The following is a 17,343-nucleotide window of genomic DNA, read 5'->3' as shown; positions in this document are numbered from 1 at the left end:
GGATGCTAAATGTAATAGAAACTAAAAATATTGGTGGTCTGGTGGTCCTTGAAGTTATAGGCGGCTAGGCCTACTGCCAGGCTTATCTAATGAGAGAGAGAGAGAGAGAGAGAGAGAGAGAGAGAGAGAGAGAGAGATAATCCACATGCAATAAATCCATCATCATTATCAGAGAAAGGTGAGTTCTGAAGAAGCCACTATTCGGATGGATGGAAGTTAAGAAAACACTATTTATAACACACGGCACGACCAGACTTAGGACAGGTTGTTATTATCAGGTTATAGGTCAGGCGTGTTAATCAGGTTAAGAGCTCAAAGACACCGAGACATGCACGCACGCGCACGCCATCATCAACTCACTGTGGGCCTGGGAAATGCGTTTTTAGTTGATTTCACTCAATGATGCTTTTATTATGCGTGCGTGCGTACACACACACACACACACACACACACACACACAGAGAGAGAGAGAGAGAAATGCGTGCGTGTCTCTTGTGCAGATTGCCATAGTTAGAATAGAGATGGATGGTTTGGTGGTATTTATAAGTTTTCACACACATTCCCATTGATTACCCAAGCAGTAGGGTGTAGCAGTAGCTGGCTGCATGGGTGGGTGTCTGTCCTGCGGTGTTTGTTCTAGAGCAGGTCGGAGAAGTTTGGGATTTGTTTATCTTTTTTTTGCGTGACAGATTTGTGCCCCGTGATTCTTCTCACGGCGGTGGGGAGGAGGAGGAGGGAGGAGAGGAGGTGATTCTGATTCTGTCCGCCGCCATCTTTGTGGGGAACTGCCTATCGAAGCGACACAATCCAAACTTTACGAGTCTCTGCGTGCCTGGCCGTGCACGCCAGCAGACACCCCGCCGCGCCGGGCTTTGATACCCCCCGTTGGACCCGAGAGCCCCGGCGGAGCGGCCACAGCTGTCCTGCGGCCTGACAGGTAGCTGCACCCCGGCCCGGGGACTGGAGGACACACGGTAAACAACCCAGCCTGCTGGAAGTTAGCCTGACAGCAGCTACAAGCTAGCACACACACACACACACACACACACACACACACACACACACAGGGCTGTGTCTTCCTGGGAGGAGGAGAAGGAGGAGGACTGGACCTGTCTGGATTAATATTATTCATATTTATTTGACTGGGTGAGTGTTTGACTGAATGCTAGCCTAATGCTAAACTGGCTGGTGACTGTTTCCACGCTGTAGTCTAGTAGAAGCTAAAAGGTAGTTAGCCGGGGCTAGCTGGGCTAGCTTAATTGCTGCTGGGCTACCCAAAAAAAGTTGCTGTCACAACTTGTCTGTGCGCCGTCACGTCGTCAGCCGACACGGCTCAGTTCACTTCATCCTGCTAGCCTCGTTAGCTCCTCCATGGTGGTTTCCAGCAGCTGACTGTAACTAGCTGCTGCCCAGTAAAGTGATTGAGTGGGACAACCTTACCCGGCTTAACCCACGGTGGCTGAGAGAGAGAGAGTGTGTCTTTAAATGTTAGTTTTTAAACCCTGCTTCGTTATTGTGTACAGTGTATATCCCAAGCTAGCCCGCTAATCCCCTTTTATGCAACTAAATCGTTAGCGTGCCGTGCTGCCTGCCTGGCTGCCACTCCCTCACTTTGTTTTCCTCCTCCACTGTGTGGCTGGCCGACTGCAAAGTGCATGGCGTCCCACCAAGCTGGTGGTCTGGTTTTACAAGTTATTATCTGCCAAGGAAAGGAGACATCCACAGACATCTATCTACCTGACGGTAGGTCGTGTAATGTTTTCGGGGAGTCGGCTAGGTGTCGTGCACACACACGCCCCAGTGTGTTATTGTGAAATTATCACACAGCAGCAGGCAAAGCCAGGAAGAAAGAAACCTTGACACACACAGCAGATCGATCCGTGCAAGTATGTCTGCTGCTTGTGCAATCCACTAAAAGCTGAAAGCCTGCATCCGCTGGCTCTCTGGCGCTGGGCTGTTGTGCACTGAGTCTGACGTGAGTCGCATTCCTATGTTTGTGTGCGTGTGTTGATGTTGCGTAACACCTCCAACACCCAGCAATCGACCCCCCCCCCCCCTCCGCGAGTCTGTGTATGTTATGTATGTGTGCAGGAGGGTTGGCAGATATCTGTGCAATCCAGGTATCTCTGAGTGTACACAATGTATCCGGATTGTACACAAGAACACTGAGGATCATATGCACTGTTCAGTGCCTTTGTAAACAGTCACTGCTCAAGTGGACCAGCTGATGAGCATACATTTAATATACATGAGGTTGCATATTTTGCACGAGTACTTGTTTTTATTGGCATCTCCCTCCTGCACTTAACACAGAGAGCCAAGCACTGACCACCTCAGTCTTGTGGTGTCAATATACCCTTGTTAGCAGCATCACGAATAGTACAGATTTATATGGTTTGTCACAGCCAGGTTGGCAAATGTTATGCTGCTGTCTGTCCTTTGTCTCTGGTCCACAATAAATAGAATAGAGTCCATGTTTTCTGCAGCTAGAATGTCAGACAGAGGCTGCCTTTATGCCCGCTTTGCAGCTCTGTTTTCGTACATCGCTGCTTGGCAGCCTACCTCTGCTAGCTGACTGTTTCTCACTTCTGTATTGATCTGCAGCATGTCCATTTTGTTTATTTGCCACCCTGCATGGCTCACGCTTTACCATGCCTCTAATCACCCTGCCCCTTTCACCAGCCATGCCTGAAACTGTAACTCATGTCAATGTTGACAGATGCCTGTCATATTTTAGTAAGTGTGGATGGTAGACGGGGTTCCAAAAATTCACAACCAGTGAAAGTCCACAATAAAGGTGGGCCCTTTGAGCATTGTTGCTGTGTTGTGTGCACTGTCAGTGGGATGTTATATCAGCTAAACAGATCTGCCCGGTGGGGTGCAGAATGTGGGTACACTGCATAATGGATTTAGAGCGTCTCCCAGGAAAAATGGATTATAGACCAAAGCAAAGCCGGCCCTTCCTGCCTGCTATTAGTCTATGCCTTTAAGTCAGTCAACCACAACAGAGAGAACAGAACCAGCACCAGAGCAGCCATAAAAATCCAATGAAATGCTTACACCTTCCTGATTATTTAAATGTGTTGTGTGAATGAGGGGTGTGAAGTGAATCCCTGAATGAAAGGTCTTGTTTCATGTTGATATCCATGCCCATCACTCTAGACTAGCTGACACACATAATTAGCTTGTCAGCTAATCACCGTTACGCTTTGCCACTCTGCCAAAGGTGAAGTGTCAAAAATCATATTAGAAATGCTTCATTGAAGACCTACGAAGTTACAACAATCAGAATCTAAACCAGCCTTTTTCAACTAGAAAGGTTGGCCAAATTGCTACTATGACATGATTCCAAGATACCTGTTATTTTGATGCAATATAGCTAGGTGTCCCAAGTATGGCTGCACAATGTATAAATAAATAAAATGATCCAATTAGATGGGACCATAACCACATGAACCCTAGCACCACATCCCTATTCTGGGCATGTCATAATAGGTGAATATTCAGTGACAATAGCTGATCTACAAGCTCAACACAGTGAGCGTCACTGTCAGCCTCACAAAGTATGAGGCTTAACCCATTCTGACCTGAGATCAGATTCATACGAGGTTTCCACTGGACACACACTGGTCTGAATAACCCATTCTGACCCGAGATCAGATTCTAAAAATGTCAGTCGTTCTGTCGATTTTTCAAAAATAGCAGACCTACAAGCTCGTATCGCGCCACTCGGTGGCGCGATATGAGCTTGTAGATCTGCTATTTTTCAATAGCTAAAGCATGACATGATGCTAACACCAAAATGGGTGCCCGGTCAGAATGGGTTAAGTGGTTAATCGGCACTGGATGTCCAAAAATCCTAACCCAATACAAAAACAAAATGAAAATGTGAACATAAACGAAGCCTTGATGTCGAAATCGAGGAAGTACATCAACTGTGCGGTATTATTTTACATCAGATAAATGCTTTCAACTACATTACTGCACAAAATGTGTCAAACCTTGGTGGGAAAAGAACAGGAAGCAGTGGTACAATGAACCTTTACCACCATCATCATTACCCCACAAGCCAGAGAGTTCAATGGAAATGCTCAGTGGAACATTACTATTATATCCAACCTGATCTCACCCAAACACGGTGAAATAGCACGGACATCGCATTGCACTTCCGTACATTGACGCCTAGAAAACTTTTATTACTTTTTTTTATTTAGGATCGCCATTCGCTGGTGGCATAGCAACCAGCTAGTCTTCCTGGGGTCCACATAAGAATAAACATTCCAGTACACATACAATTACAATTACACATTTGTTAAAAAGTCAGTATTCAACTCACATTAGTTCGGATAAAATAAAAATTACAACACTGTATCAAATGAAATTTTAGATGCTTTTTAAACGTTAATTTACTGTAAATGCAACAGAGGTTTCGAGGCAGGTTATTCCAAAGTGACAATGATCTATAAATAAATGATCTCTTTAGAAATTTATATTTTGGACGAGGTAACACAAACTGCCCATTACTGGAACCTCTAGTGTCATGATCATGCACAGTATTACTAAAAACAATCTGTGAATTTATGAAAACAGGGGTTTTACTACTCTGTTTATTTTTATTTTTATTAAAAGATAACTTATTCTCAACTGTAAGCCAGGAGAGACTCACATTTGTTCTAAGAGGGCAACCCAGTACCAACCGTGCAGCCCTGTTCTGGACACCCTGGAGCTTCCTCAGGTCACCACTAGCAGCAGATGACCATACAGTGGAGCAATAGTCAAGATGACATAAAACGGGGTTTGACATTCTTTACGATTCTGTGCTATTTGGGTTACAACTCGGACGGGACTAAGTCGGCTCTACCGAACTTCGCAACGCTCGACACGGCAACTGGTGCGCCTTAGCGCGCTCTGTGGTGGCTCAAGTTCGGCAGAGACGGCGCCCCTCCGTCACAGTCTAACTATTTCAGTGTAATATGTAACCAGCGTCTATGTACGGAAGTGCAATCCGTGCTATTTCACTGTGTTTGGGTGAGACCGGGTAATTATATCACCATCAACAACCACACATTCATTGTGTAATTTTTCCCCTATCATGCAGCCTTAGTGAAACTGCCAACATGAAGTGATTTATTCCTTGTGTTATCCTTTTTTCCTCTTTTTCTTATTTTATAGAAACTTACATTTGACTGTCCTTCATTCTTATCTCCCTCCTGTGATGACAGAATGGACAGCGCGGTATTTGCTTGTCATCCTGGTTTAACTACAGCACTTGTCTCACACATTGTGCACATACTGTTCAGGGATGGATGCAGATATGAAATGTGTATTATGCATTCATTGCACACAGCATGTAATAATGCCATAGTTATAGGTCATTTTCTTTCAGTATTTTGTGATCTAATGTCAGGCAGTGGTAAACAAATAAATAAGAATACAAAGGTAAATAAGATTTGGTAAAATGAGGCCGCAAAGGCTCAAACAGGATTGGTGCGTCTTTGCCGGTTCCCACCTCTAGCCACAGTCAGTCAGGCCAAGTCTAAAACCTCTGGCATGTTCTGAAATACTTGAAACATTCTCACCACAGAGTATAGGCCTATTCTTAGTAAGAGGCTTGAAGATTACAGGTTTTGGGGGGGGGTGATTTTGAGATTCAGGTTTTGAAGAGACCGACAGTAAATGGTGTAAATTGTTGGCTTAACTCCTGTCTTTTCTGATCGGATGACTTTCTACACTGGTCTTGAAGCCTGCTCGGTGCTTATTAGGGTTTCTTCACAGTAGGGGCTGCCCATGGGGTGGCTATTTGGCAAGAATAAAATCAATAAATAAATAAATACCGGTAGTAGTAATAGGACATAGCATTGGTGGCCATTTTCTGATTCCATCAATCCAGACCCCATTCATTTTTCACAAAGAGATTTCCAATCAATCAATTTAAGCTTAGAATCAAGCCATTCAGGGTTCCGGTAAATCATGACCATAATCATTTTATTCGGCATCCAGGTCCACGAGAATCATGAACATAAAGCATTAGAATCTATGAGAAATATTGAAGTATTTATATTTGTATTATATATACCGGTATATATGTATATGTATATGTGTATGTATATATATATTTTTTTTCTTTTCTCCTTCCTTCACAAATGTATGGTCACGATTCACCAGAAAATGAGTTGTAAGCGTATAGATTGTGCTTTTGTGTAACACACACACACACACACACACACACACACACACACTTTGCCAATAGGGATTCTCTTTGGCATGGAAAGTTTGGGAACACCTTGCCTAATGGTTGACTCTGTTGCTCTATAGTATACAGCCTGTGTGTGTGTGTGTGTGTGTGTGTGTGTGTGTGTGTGTGTGCGTGTGTGGCGCACACACGTGCATGTCTGCGTGAGTGTGCAAGAGAGAGATTTATCCCAGAGTTAATGCAGGAAACGGTATGGATTAAATCCGCTTACTCGTCACTCTCCATTCCTCTCCTCTTGTCATCATCACATCCATAGTGCCACAATCTGATGTGTTGTTTTTGTTGACATCAGGTTGGCTAGAGAGAGCTTTCGCTTTCTATGCTCTACGAAAGCCACCACAATCTGTAATCGGCCTGGAAAACAACGGAGGCCTCATGGCTTCACCCTCAAGCTTAGGGGCCATTGCATGCACAGTATGTGAGGCCTTTAAGAAACGACACATGGACGGCTGTGTTGGGCGCAATTCATACTCCTATTCTAGAGCCAAATAAAAGTCGTCTCGGCTCTGTAGACTAGAGCCTACAATGTGACGTCATTTGAGGTTCAGGGGGCAGGTACCGTCCTAAAGTCGCCTCTTCGGTGCTACTGAAAATTACACTACAGCGGTATATGAATGAGTATGAATCGGCACTTGCAAGTTTTGCAGTCTGTATCTTTAGGGCATGCTTGACTGTGATGCATTCTGCATGGTGTTGTTGGTGGTGATGTGTATCTTTAGGGCATGTTTGACTGTGATGCATGGTGGTGGTGGTGTGTGAACAAATTGTGATGTTGCATGTTACAGTTTGACTGCGGAATTAATTAATCCCCATTGACTGCCTAGATTTCACTAACCTTTGAAGAACCACCGCGCCGACATCATCCTTCCTTTACATGAAAATCCTCTTTAAATGGTGTGATACGTTGTCGTAGTGTTGGGAAACTAATCCTATGGCGATCAACAACAACAGAGCGGAGGAGGAACGCCCGCACTGCGGGCCACCGCCACCATTGGAATCTATTGGGCCTCAATTTCCCAGAACCCTTTGCATGCCAGTGCGACTGAAAGTTTTGCGGTGACGTCATCCGAACGTGTCACCTATTTAAATTAGAAACGCGAATTAAACAATGAAAAACGTAACTCGTGTATTAACTCGTTATTGGGAGGGAAGCTGTTCTACAATCAATTAATTAATTATTCTTACAATCAAGTGTAACTCGTGAATGGGAGGGGAAGTGTTTATTCTATTGGTTACTGTACATTTTCAAATTTCAATCGTTGTGGTTCTTTGCTAAGTTTTACTTTCATCAACAAATTGATGTCTAGAAATTGTAATACATATTTTATAATGGAATCCGTTATATATTGGACTGGACTAAATCGACCGGTCTGTTTAACCACTGCTGAAGCCTTACCACTGTATACTTGGTTGTACAACGTGTCGTGCAAAGATATCAAAATAGCCAATCTACAAGCGAACAACACGCTGCTGCAAGCTTACAGTAGAGCTGCTCCCATTTGAGAGTGTACAACTGGAACCAAATCATTTTGTACCCTGTCAGAGTTACGGTGGTCGTGGAAATGTAGAGGTTTGAGAACCACCCTACTGGTGGTCTGCTGTGGCATGATGACTTCATACTGTGACCGGTGGTGGGTACAGAAGCTACAGTAAGACAGTCATGCCATGCATCAGGCGTCGGCCTGGCAGAGTTTGTGTGTGTCGTCGGGTGCAGGCCTACTTCTGTGCACATGCGTGTCGGCTGTGTGTACACATATTGGATAACTCGGAACACAGCGTATGTCTGCTGTATTGATGTGGTGTATGTGTTGTTCACTGCCTACTAACACAGCCTATATAGAAGGTTGCCGGAATACGAGGCATATGTTCTGCACTGATGTGGCATGCTTGTGACCGTGTGTATGTGATGGTGAGCCTTTATAACAAGGATTAGCACATGTCGGAGTCTACATTTTGTCATTACGCTCTGTTCTGTGGGTAAGATGTAAATTACCCCGGAGGCAGATGGTTTGCGAGACCTAGCTCAGCATGTTCACATATCAGGGCTCCTATCTATGACCAAAGAAGGGGGCCACAGAATTAGGAAAAACAACAAGTTATTTCTTAGTCAGGGGGAAGGCCCTGTGGCAGACCATGTAGAACTAGGATTCTTTGATGGAACTACAGTCCAATTTGGATGAAACATTGTTTATTTTCGAGATGCTTTGTATTTCAATTAAATGTATTTAAGAATACTTTTACCACTCAGCCCTGTGTCTTGGGTTAGGTAGGAGGATTCAATGAGCTGACTAGATGCTCTAAGTAAATAAAACATCTACTGATGCACAAACTTGGACACATCAACAGTGTTGTAATCTGCCCATTATATGATGAATTAACACATTTGTTATGCCCATTTATATATGATCAATTAAGACATTTATTATATTTGTGTTAACCGTATGTTGTGTCCTATAAGTCCATGTGGGCTGGGCACCTCTGGTGCATGACGCATAAATAAAGTATCTGTATCAATCTCTGGAATCATGGATGTTTTTGGGTCTTGCAACAGACACCCTCCTCCAGGCGACTCGACCAAGGCTGATCAGACCCCAAGTTAGCAGTCTCTCCGCCTGGGCTGCCAACCCTCTCCACCCCAGGTTGAAGAGGTGGTTTGGGCTGCCAACCCTCTCCAGTCTCCACCCCAGGTTGCAGTCTCTCCGCCCGTCCTCTGTCTCTAGATGCCACCACTCTCTTCGTGGTCGTCACCCAATCTGTTCCTGGTTTTCATTAGTACTCTCACTCCCAGAGTCTTTCAGTAAACAAAACATCTACTGACGCACAGACTTGGACACATCATCAGTGTTATCTAACATCTAACAGTAATATCATCTCCAAAATGGACACTACCACAATGGTCTGGCATTTAATTTTCACCCGAAAAGCGTCTTCACCCTGTGTTTGGCAGCTGAGGAGACCGGGACAACATTATTAGTTTTAGTGTTTGACACAGAGACCAACACGTCTTGAACACGTCTTATGCACAGCTTCTTCCAGAAGGACATGAGGATAATTTCTTTTTTTAGTTGCTAGCCCCTCCTATGTCCAGCTTTGTGTGTTTGTGTAGTGTACCACATTTGTGATGATTTTATTGGCCAGTATTGAGTGTTTGTGTGTACCACCACCACTACCACCTAGTGATAATTTGATTGGCTGAGCACAAAATGTGATGTATGACGATAAGAGCGCCCCAAACTTCACACAAGTGATGTGTGGAAATTAGACGTTGTCTTGTAAGTAGGTTCAGCCCAAGGGGAAAGACCTGTGTTCAACAATGTGTTGGATGAGCACATCCAGACTGGCCATAGCCTAGAGCAGTGGTTCTCAAATGGAGGGTGGGGGTCCACAAATTGTTTTGGGTGGTCTGCAGATGATTTGTTTATTTGTGCATTGTGCAACATTGTTTTCTCACTCGATAATAAACAAACCAACACACAGTATATGTGCATGTATACAGGGTGCCTGCATATTTCTAAAGTGACATTTTAAGGACCTTTGAAACCTTTTAATACCAAATTGACCAAATAGTCAACAAATAATACATAAAGAGGCAAACATATTTTCACTTTATCTGTGGTACCGAGTCAAACAAAAATGTAATGCCTCAACAACTACAATTGCTTGTCAGGGTGGAGGGGGGGAGGGTCCCCATTTCAAATATGATTATTAGTTCCATGGCCTGCTTGTGTGTGAAATCTGATGCTGAGCGGTGTAGTGAATTGCGAGATGAGCCATGGAGAGAGACATACCGGTAGTCTGAATGTACTGTAATGATGGACCGTCTTTTATTATATCCCTTCCCCATATATACATACATTGCACACAACCCAAAGACATTTCCATCACATGCCCTGCCTAGACACATAGATGGAGGGAGGTTCATACAATAATGAGGGCATGCCTCCTGGCGAAGGTTTGCAATCTACTGCATGTACCTTTCCAGCAATGTGGCCCATAGAGCAGGAGCCTATTTTTGTAGCATGAGCGAGGCAGGTCTGATGGACTGCATTTACTGTATATTTTTTTTAACGCTTTACATTCACACACAGATGGTGGAGGAAACCATAATTATAAACAAATTATCAGAAGAAGTTTTCTCTCAAGTCAATTTACATATACAGAAGAGCAATGACCCCACGTTGTCTTGAGCTATGTAGCCCATAAGGCAGGAGCCTATCACCTCTTTCTGTAGCATGAGGCAGCTTGATGTACAAGTACCCCAACTGGATATGATGACATTAGCATGTCACAGGTACCCCAGCCAGTGCCAAGCAGGGAGGCATTGGCTCCCATTATCATAGTCTTTGGTATGACCAGGCCGGGGAATCGAACCTCCGACCTCCCAGTGTCGGAGCGAACACTTTAACCTTGATGCCACTGAGCTGGTAAAATGGTGGCAAGGAAACACGCCACCTAACTGGAAGAAATCTCAGGCGGAAGAAGGAGCCATGTTGGCTGGGGTGAGGAGAGGGAGAGAAAGAGGGATAGACGGAGATAGATACTCAAGGTTGTATTTTTAAACATTATCATCAAGTATATGTAATTTGTGATAAGATAATTTGTAATGAGATACTTTTTGATTTATTTATGCCCGTCTCGGCTTGATATCAAAACAACATCTGAGACACTTGGCTGTGAGTACTTCATGTACCTCTGCATACCTAAAGTCATTCCTAAAATTGAACTCTTATGTGAATTTCACTCTGAAGTGTACAGTTGACTATGGCTATATTTATTTTGTATACTACCGGTATTACATTTATATTGTGGCAAGGGGCAACTAGTGCATTATGTCTCATATTCATTAGGCTCCTTGCCTTTACCCAGCATGGTGGAACAAAATGTACACAAACTACTGTGGTAAAAAACAGGTTTACAATCCATTTCTTGAACGCTCTGTTTGTTGTGATTTGTCGTGCACAAGGTGCACGTGTTCGTGCTCGTTCCTCCCTTCCAGATCCGTCTTGTGACTCAGTTGTGTGTGTGTGTGTGTGTGTGTGTGTGTGTGTGTGTGCGTGCTTGTGCGTGTGTCAGCTGATTTAGTTATCTAGTCCATTATAAGCCTACACATACAGTACTCTGCTTATTTTCATTTCGGTGCCCCTCCCCATTCTAAATTTCTTGTAAGGACAAGAAACAAAAGGCCACTATGATGGCTTTGATGGTTTCACACTGCAGAGCATTAAAACAGACATTACATTCTCGTACAACTGAATGCAATGGTGCTCCTCCGTCCCTATGTATTATATATAATATTATGCAATATTATATTGGAGTAAAAATTTAATTTATTTTCAGCAGTGTCTTTCTTCTTTCAGTTGAAATACCTTGTTTGGCACAGATCACTGACCTCTGGGGTGGCGCAGCCGTTTGGAGAAGTCTTGCTCAGAAGTGTGTGTGTTTGTGCATGTGTGCATGGAGACACACGCATGGATCAATGCTCTAGCGTTGCAGAGTTGTTTCAAGAAGTGTTAATCGAATGAATAAATCGAAGGAAATATTGTGTGCATGCATGCGTATAGACACAAACACTTTCTTTCATCATGAGGCATCACAAAAGACGCACACGCGCACAGCACACACACACACGGCTTACTTGTGCATGCCACATCAATAAACTAAAACATTGTTTGCACATACTGTACTACATACAGTACACAGATTGCTGCGGCCCTCAATCATTTAATTATAGCCTCTCCAACACGCATGGACACACACACAGACACACACACACACACACACACACACACACACACACACACTCACACTCACACTGCCCTCATTAATATAGACAACAGGCCAACAGTAGACATGAAATCAATCCTGTGATAGGATTATTTACATTTCCCAGTTAGTCCGGTAGCCTAATTGCCGCAAGGTTGTTCTGAACTGAAGTACTTTTGATGACTCGAGACTTTCAAGGTTGGTGTGTAATCAGTGAGTTATCCTCCAGGTTTGTGTGTAATCAGTGAGTTATCCTCCAGGTTGGTGTGTAATCAGTGAGTTATCCTCCAGGTTGGTGTGTAATCAGTGAGTTATCCTCCAGGTTGGTGTGTAATCAGTGAGTTATCCTCCAGGTTGGTGTGTAATCAGTGAGTTATCCTCCAGGTTGGTGTGTAATCAGTGAGTTATCCTCCAGGTTGGTGTGTAATCAGTGAGTTATCCTCCAGGTTGGTGTGTAATCAGTGAGTTATCCTCCAGGTTGGTGTGTAATCAGTGAGTTATCCTCCAGGTTGGTGTGTAATCAGTGAGTTATCCTCCAGGTTGGTGTGTAATCAGTGAGTTATCCTCCAGGTTGGTGTGTAATCAGTGAGTTATCCTCCAGGTTGGTGTGTAATCAGTGAGTTATCTAGTCGTGGCTAGTGTATACTTTTGGTCATCGTAGACTAGTTGCTACGGTTTTATGTGGTTGGTTTTTGGTTTCTCCAATGCTACTGTAGTGGTAAAATTGTTTGAGACACTTTGGAATGAAAAATGTTTGGCTATTTGTGATTTAGCTATTACCGTGTTTCTCAAACTTTTTCATGGATGGATCCCCATTTGAAAATATATGCCAGGGACCCCCATAAGAGAAGATTTGTATGGCTCTAGCAGTAATTCACAAACATTTAAATCTCAAGGACCCCCAGTTTGACATGCATTTGGCTATGGACCCCCAATTTATGACATTTCTATCTCTGGAAATCTATATCGTAAAATCAATAATAATTTAACTCTGAGTGTACAAATGGACGCTCCATTTGTACACACTGAGTTACAGATCCATTAGGTTCCCTTTGGTTCCTGTATATGTTTTATAATTAATATTTTTCTTTTTATCTTAGTGTCCAGTTGCAGTTGGTGGCCCCGGATAGAGGATAGGCTACACACCTCATGGCGGAAATTGATTCCAAGGACTAGTTGACTGAGTTGGAGCGCTTGGAGATCCTGGGTGCTTGGGGACCCTACCTACAGCATTGCAGGATCAGAATCTTTCCCCAGTTTGGAGAAATCTCCGACGTACCAAAGGAAAGCTACCGGAAAGGTGAGTGAAGCCTGTGCATTGCCTTTTTGAAAGCATACAGTATAAGCTTATTATGTAGCATTGTTTGATTGTGGCAGTGCATGGCATTTGCCACACCTTAATTTTGTAGAGGCAACCTTTGTGCCGAACAGACAGAAAATAAAAATATGTTAATAATAATATACTCTCAGGAGTCATTGATCAATATGTCCATACATGGACAAATGTGCCTGTGGCAAATACTTGGTTTACACATTATAATGTTCTTATTTTGATCATAAGATCATAAGTCTAATGGCACTAGTGGTTGTCAAACGTTTTATTTGCAAGGACCCCCATAACTCTGAGCGTGTACAAAATGAACAATATTTGAACACTCAGAGTTAAGAGCTTCTCCTGAACAACCATAACAGGTCATTCAGAGCTGGCTCTTTGTGTTTCTGGTAATATTAGTGTCCGCTCATTTTGTATGTCTGTGGCAAAAATTACATTTTACAAAAATGTCCACAACAAGCCAGCATGGTGATGACCCCTGTGTCCTTTCCCTCTGTTCACAGTATTATGATAGGCAGCTCACTCCCTTGCAATTGTGTACTTGTATTCATACTCTGGGAAGTGTGTAACTGTAACCTATATTATATTAGCCTGGCACTGGCCAGACTGATCACGTGTGTACACAAAAGTTCCCCACGATATCACTCCGGACTTCGGCACATAGGAGACGAGTATTAGTGGGCGAGATTACTTAACCTTTACAAACTCCTTCAGCCAATCAGCGTAACAAAAAAACAACTGACCAGGGCCTTGACAGACTTTAGGGGCTACAGCTTGGGGCACACCAAACTGCTGAGCAGGAATCTGGAGGCCTGTTTGAAGACCAAATACGAGGTCCCCATATATACCTATGACATAATAATTCTGTTGATACAGACGTATTGATGATACAAATAGTTTTGACTGTTCAATATCACGTGCAGCCATTACTCTAGACAATAATGCAGCAACAACACCTCTCATCACCGTCCCTTCGTCCCTTCACTATAAATTGTCTCCCCTTTACCTCCCAAGGCCAATTTTAACCAGGTTGTTAACAGGAAATGGGTCTAACTTAACATGGGAGAGAGCAAGGCAGCAAGTGAGCGAGAGAGAGAGAGAAGGAGAGAGAGAGAGAGAGAGCCAAGGGTGGCGGGGGGTTGAATGACGCCTGGCGGTCAGTCGGAGCTTGGAGGCCCCCCTGAGGGTGGACGCCCGTTTCAATTGAAACTGGTGAAACATAGCAAAGGCCTCCTATGCTGCTGAGCAAACAAACTTTTGTATTTTTGCAGGGAAATACTGCCCGAGGGCTGCTGAACTAGCTATAAATCTGTGCCGAAAAGAGCCTACTGCACCCACCCATCCCCCCCCTGCTGAGGAAGTGTGTGTGTGTGGGGGGGCTTTATGTTTCATGTCCCATGCATATAGGGAGACATCTCTATCTGTCTGTCCTTGCCCCTTTCATAACTATGGTTATTTCTTCCCCCACTGATTGTACTTGGAGCGGCAGTGGCTCAGGGGTAGAATGGCCGGATGGGAAACCCAAGGTTCCCAGTTTGAACCCGGGCTCCCCCAGAGTTAAGTGTCGAAGTGTCCTTGAGCAAGACTCTGAACCCCTAATTGCTCCTGATGCGCAGGTTGGGGCCTTGCATGGTATCTGTGTGTGAATGGGTGAATGTAATGCACAATCTAGGTAAGTGCCTTGGATAAAGGCGCTATATAAATGCACCATTTACTAGTTTTTCAAATACCCTTTTTTTTCTTTGTGCCTAGGTCCCCATGTCCTGGTTCCTTTGGCAGCTCCATTTCTGCAGATGAAGCGTCAGCTGCTGTGGCGTAGCGCAGCACCCAGATAGTCCCCTCTCCCCCTCTTGCGGGTGCCAAGGGACTCCACTACCCAGGATGCCCACTGCCTCTGTACGGGCGGGCAGCCTCAAGGATCCGGAGGTGTCGGACCTCTTCTTCAAAGATGACCCAGAGAAGCTCTTCTCCGACCTCCGTGAGATCGGACATGGCAGCTTCGGAGCGGTCTACTTCGTACGTTTAGTTTTCTATGTTCACTTAGCCCTGGCATGCGGCAAAAGGGGGGCGGGGGGTAGTGTGCACAAGGGAATTGACTTCGCAGGACTTTGAGTTTGGTGTATATATTACGGTGTTCTTTCTGTGTGTTGTAGGCGCGGGACGTGCGGACCAATGAGGTGGTGGCCATTAAGAAGATGTCTTACAACGGAAAGCAGTCCAATGAGGTGAGGCTGCAGTAGCACTGTGCACAACACAACCCATTACACTCTGTGTTCATTTTACTCAGAGGCCCCCGTAGCACTGTGCACAACACAACCCATTACACTCTGTGTTCATTTTACTCAGAGGCCCCTTTTTCACCGGGGTTGAACCGGCTCCGTTCTTTTTTCCCCGCTTAATTTTGAACCAAATTAATTAACTGGTTTAGATCCCTAAAAGTTGGTTCGGAACTGGAACCAAAGAATACTTCTTCTTGCCTTGAAGTGGGAACCAAAGTGGATGTGTCACTATTCAGGTTGGAAGATTTTAAAGTTTATAAACCATCATAAAAAAAAAAAGAACGGAAGCAGTTCTAGAACCAAAGTTATTTTCGTGGAAAAGGGGCCAGAGTGTACAAATGAACCCATAATGGACACCAAATGGACCCGTAAGGGTCAATTTGGTTCCATTTGTATGCTCTGGAGTTAAATCAACAAAATGTCACAAATCACTACCATTCGTTGCTGTCGGGAGGAAACCACCTAACTCCATTTTTAAGGTTTTAGATATTTCTTCTTGCAATTTACAATTTAGGCATTTAGCAGACGCTCTTAATCCAGAGCGACTTACATTAAGCAAGAACAAAAAAGCATGGGAATACATCACATAAAGACATTTATCATGAAACATGCGTAAGCTAAGAAAGTAACAGTGGAATATCTATAATGAAACTATACATATAAGCTATACATCTATACTACTATGCTACACATATGTACTATGACGTGCTATGACTACATACAATGCACTTATGCTGTCTACATAACATGCTATAAGTCTGTATCAAATGCTATCTAAGTCTACAGAATTGCTATCTAAGGGGGTGGGGTAAGTGCTATGGGCCATGATGGAGTCTGAAAAGGTGGGTTTTCAGACTACGGCGGAAGATTGGGAGTGATGCTGCAGTTCTGACTGCAATGGGAAGTGCATTCCACAGTTTTGGAGCCAGAAGGGAGAAGAGCTTGGGACGTGTGGAGCGTTGTCCCGGCGTTTTTAGTGAGGGTACTTCCAGCTTCCCTGCGTTGGCTGATCTGAGTGAGCGGGAGGGTTTGTAGGGTTCGATCATACTTGCAAGATATGGGGGAGCCATACCTTTGGTTGCTTTGAATGCCAGCATCAGAGTTTTGTTATAGTTACATTTTGTACTTTCGCCAGCACTGCTAAGGCTTAGCTATATGTTCACACGGGAAGCCCGGATCAGATTGGTTTCATCAAGTCTAAAAAGCAAGAAACCTGATTAACTTTGTTAATCGGATTTTAACCACATTCCTAGGTGGTTTGAAATGCGATTCAAATCCGATTTAGAAAATGGCTGATCCACAAGCCTGCAACGTGTGGCATCATGACGTGCTGTGAGCTTGTAGATCAGCTACTTTTGCCGATGTTTGAATACACAAACCTGATCTGATCACTTGCAAATAACAGGGTGCTGTGGACTATCCTAAAGATAAGATATTAGAAACGAATCAGATGTGAGCTATACAGCCTGAACAAGGCCTAAGTAGTGTTTCCCATCTAATATCCCTCTCAAAAGCAACAAAACACATTCTGCTCTTTTTATTCTGTTTACTCACGGTAGCTCAGGAAGAAATGACAGCTTCTAGACAATGATTTGTGGACAGACTTGGTGTGAGTCAAGCTCACCAGTAGCTTTGTGTGTTGTTGGCACAGTGGTTTTCATGCAGCCAGTACTCGGGGAAACACGATATTTATAATCACTGTCTAGAACTCTATA

At 43.9% G+C, this 17,343-nt stretch overlaps 1 protein-coding gene across 1 annotated transcript in view; it reads left to right on the top strand.

Annotated features, from left to right (window-relative positions):
• Positions 1-774: 774 nt before the first annotated feature.
• LOC308327202 (serine/threonine-protein kinase TAO1-like) overlaps positions 775-17,343 on the top strand; it is a 39,751-nt gene continuing 23,182 nt past the window's right edge. Inside the window, exons 1-4 of the mRNA XM_080780434.1 lie at positions 775-974; positions 13,117-13,316; positions 15,102-15,365; positions 15,503-15,574. Of these exons, the coding sequence (XP_080636560.1) occupies positions 15,231-15,365; positions 15,503-15,574 (207 nt within the window). The 5' untranslated portion in view covers positions 775-974; positions 13,117-13,316; positions 15,102-15,230. The remainder of the gene's footprint in view (positions 975-13,116; positions 13,317-15,101; positions 15,366-15,502; positions 15,575-17,343) is intronic.

The sequence above is a fragment of the Protomyctophum bolini genome (assembly GCF_963924005.1).
Source record: "Protomyctophum bolini genome assembly, chromosome: 13".
NCBI classification, from domain to species: domain Eukaryota; kingdom Metazoa; phylum Chordata; class Actinopteri; order Myctophiformes; family Myctophidae; genus Protomyctophum; species Protomyctophum bolini.
Note: the sequence above shows the minus strand (reverse complement) of the source record. Positions and strands in the feature narration are given on the sequence as shown.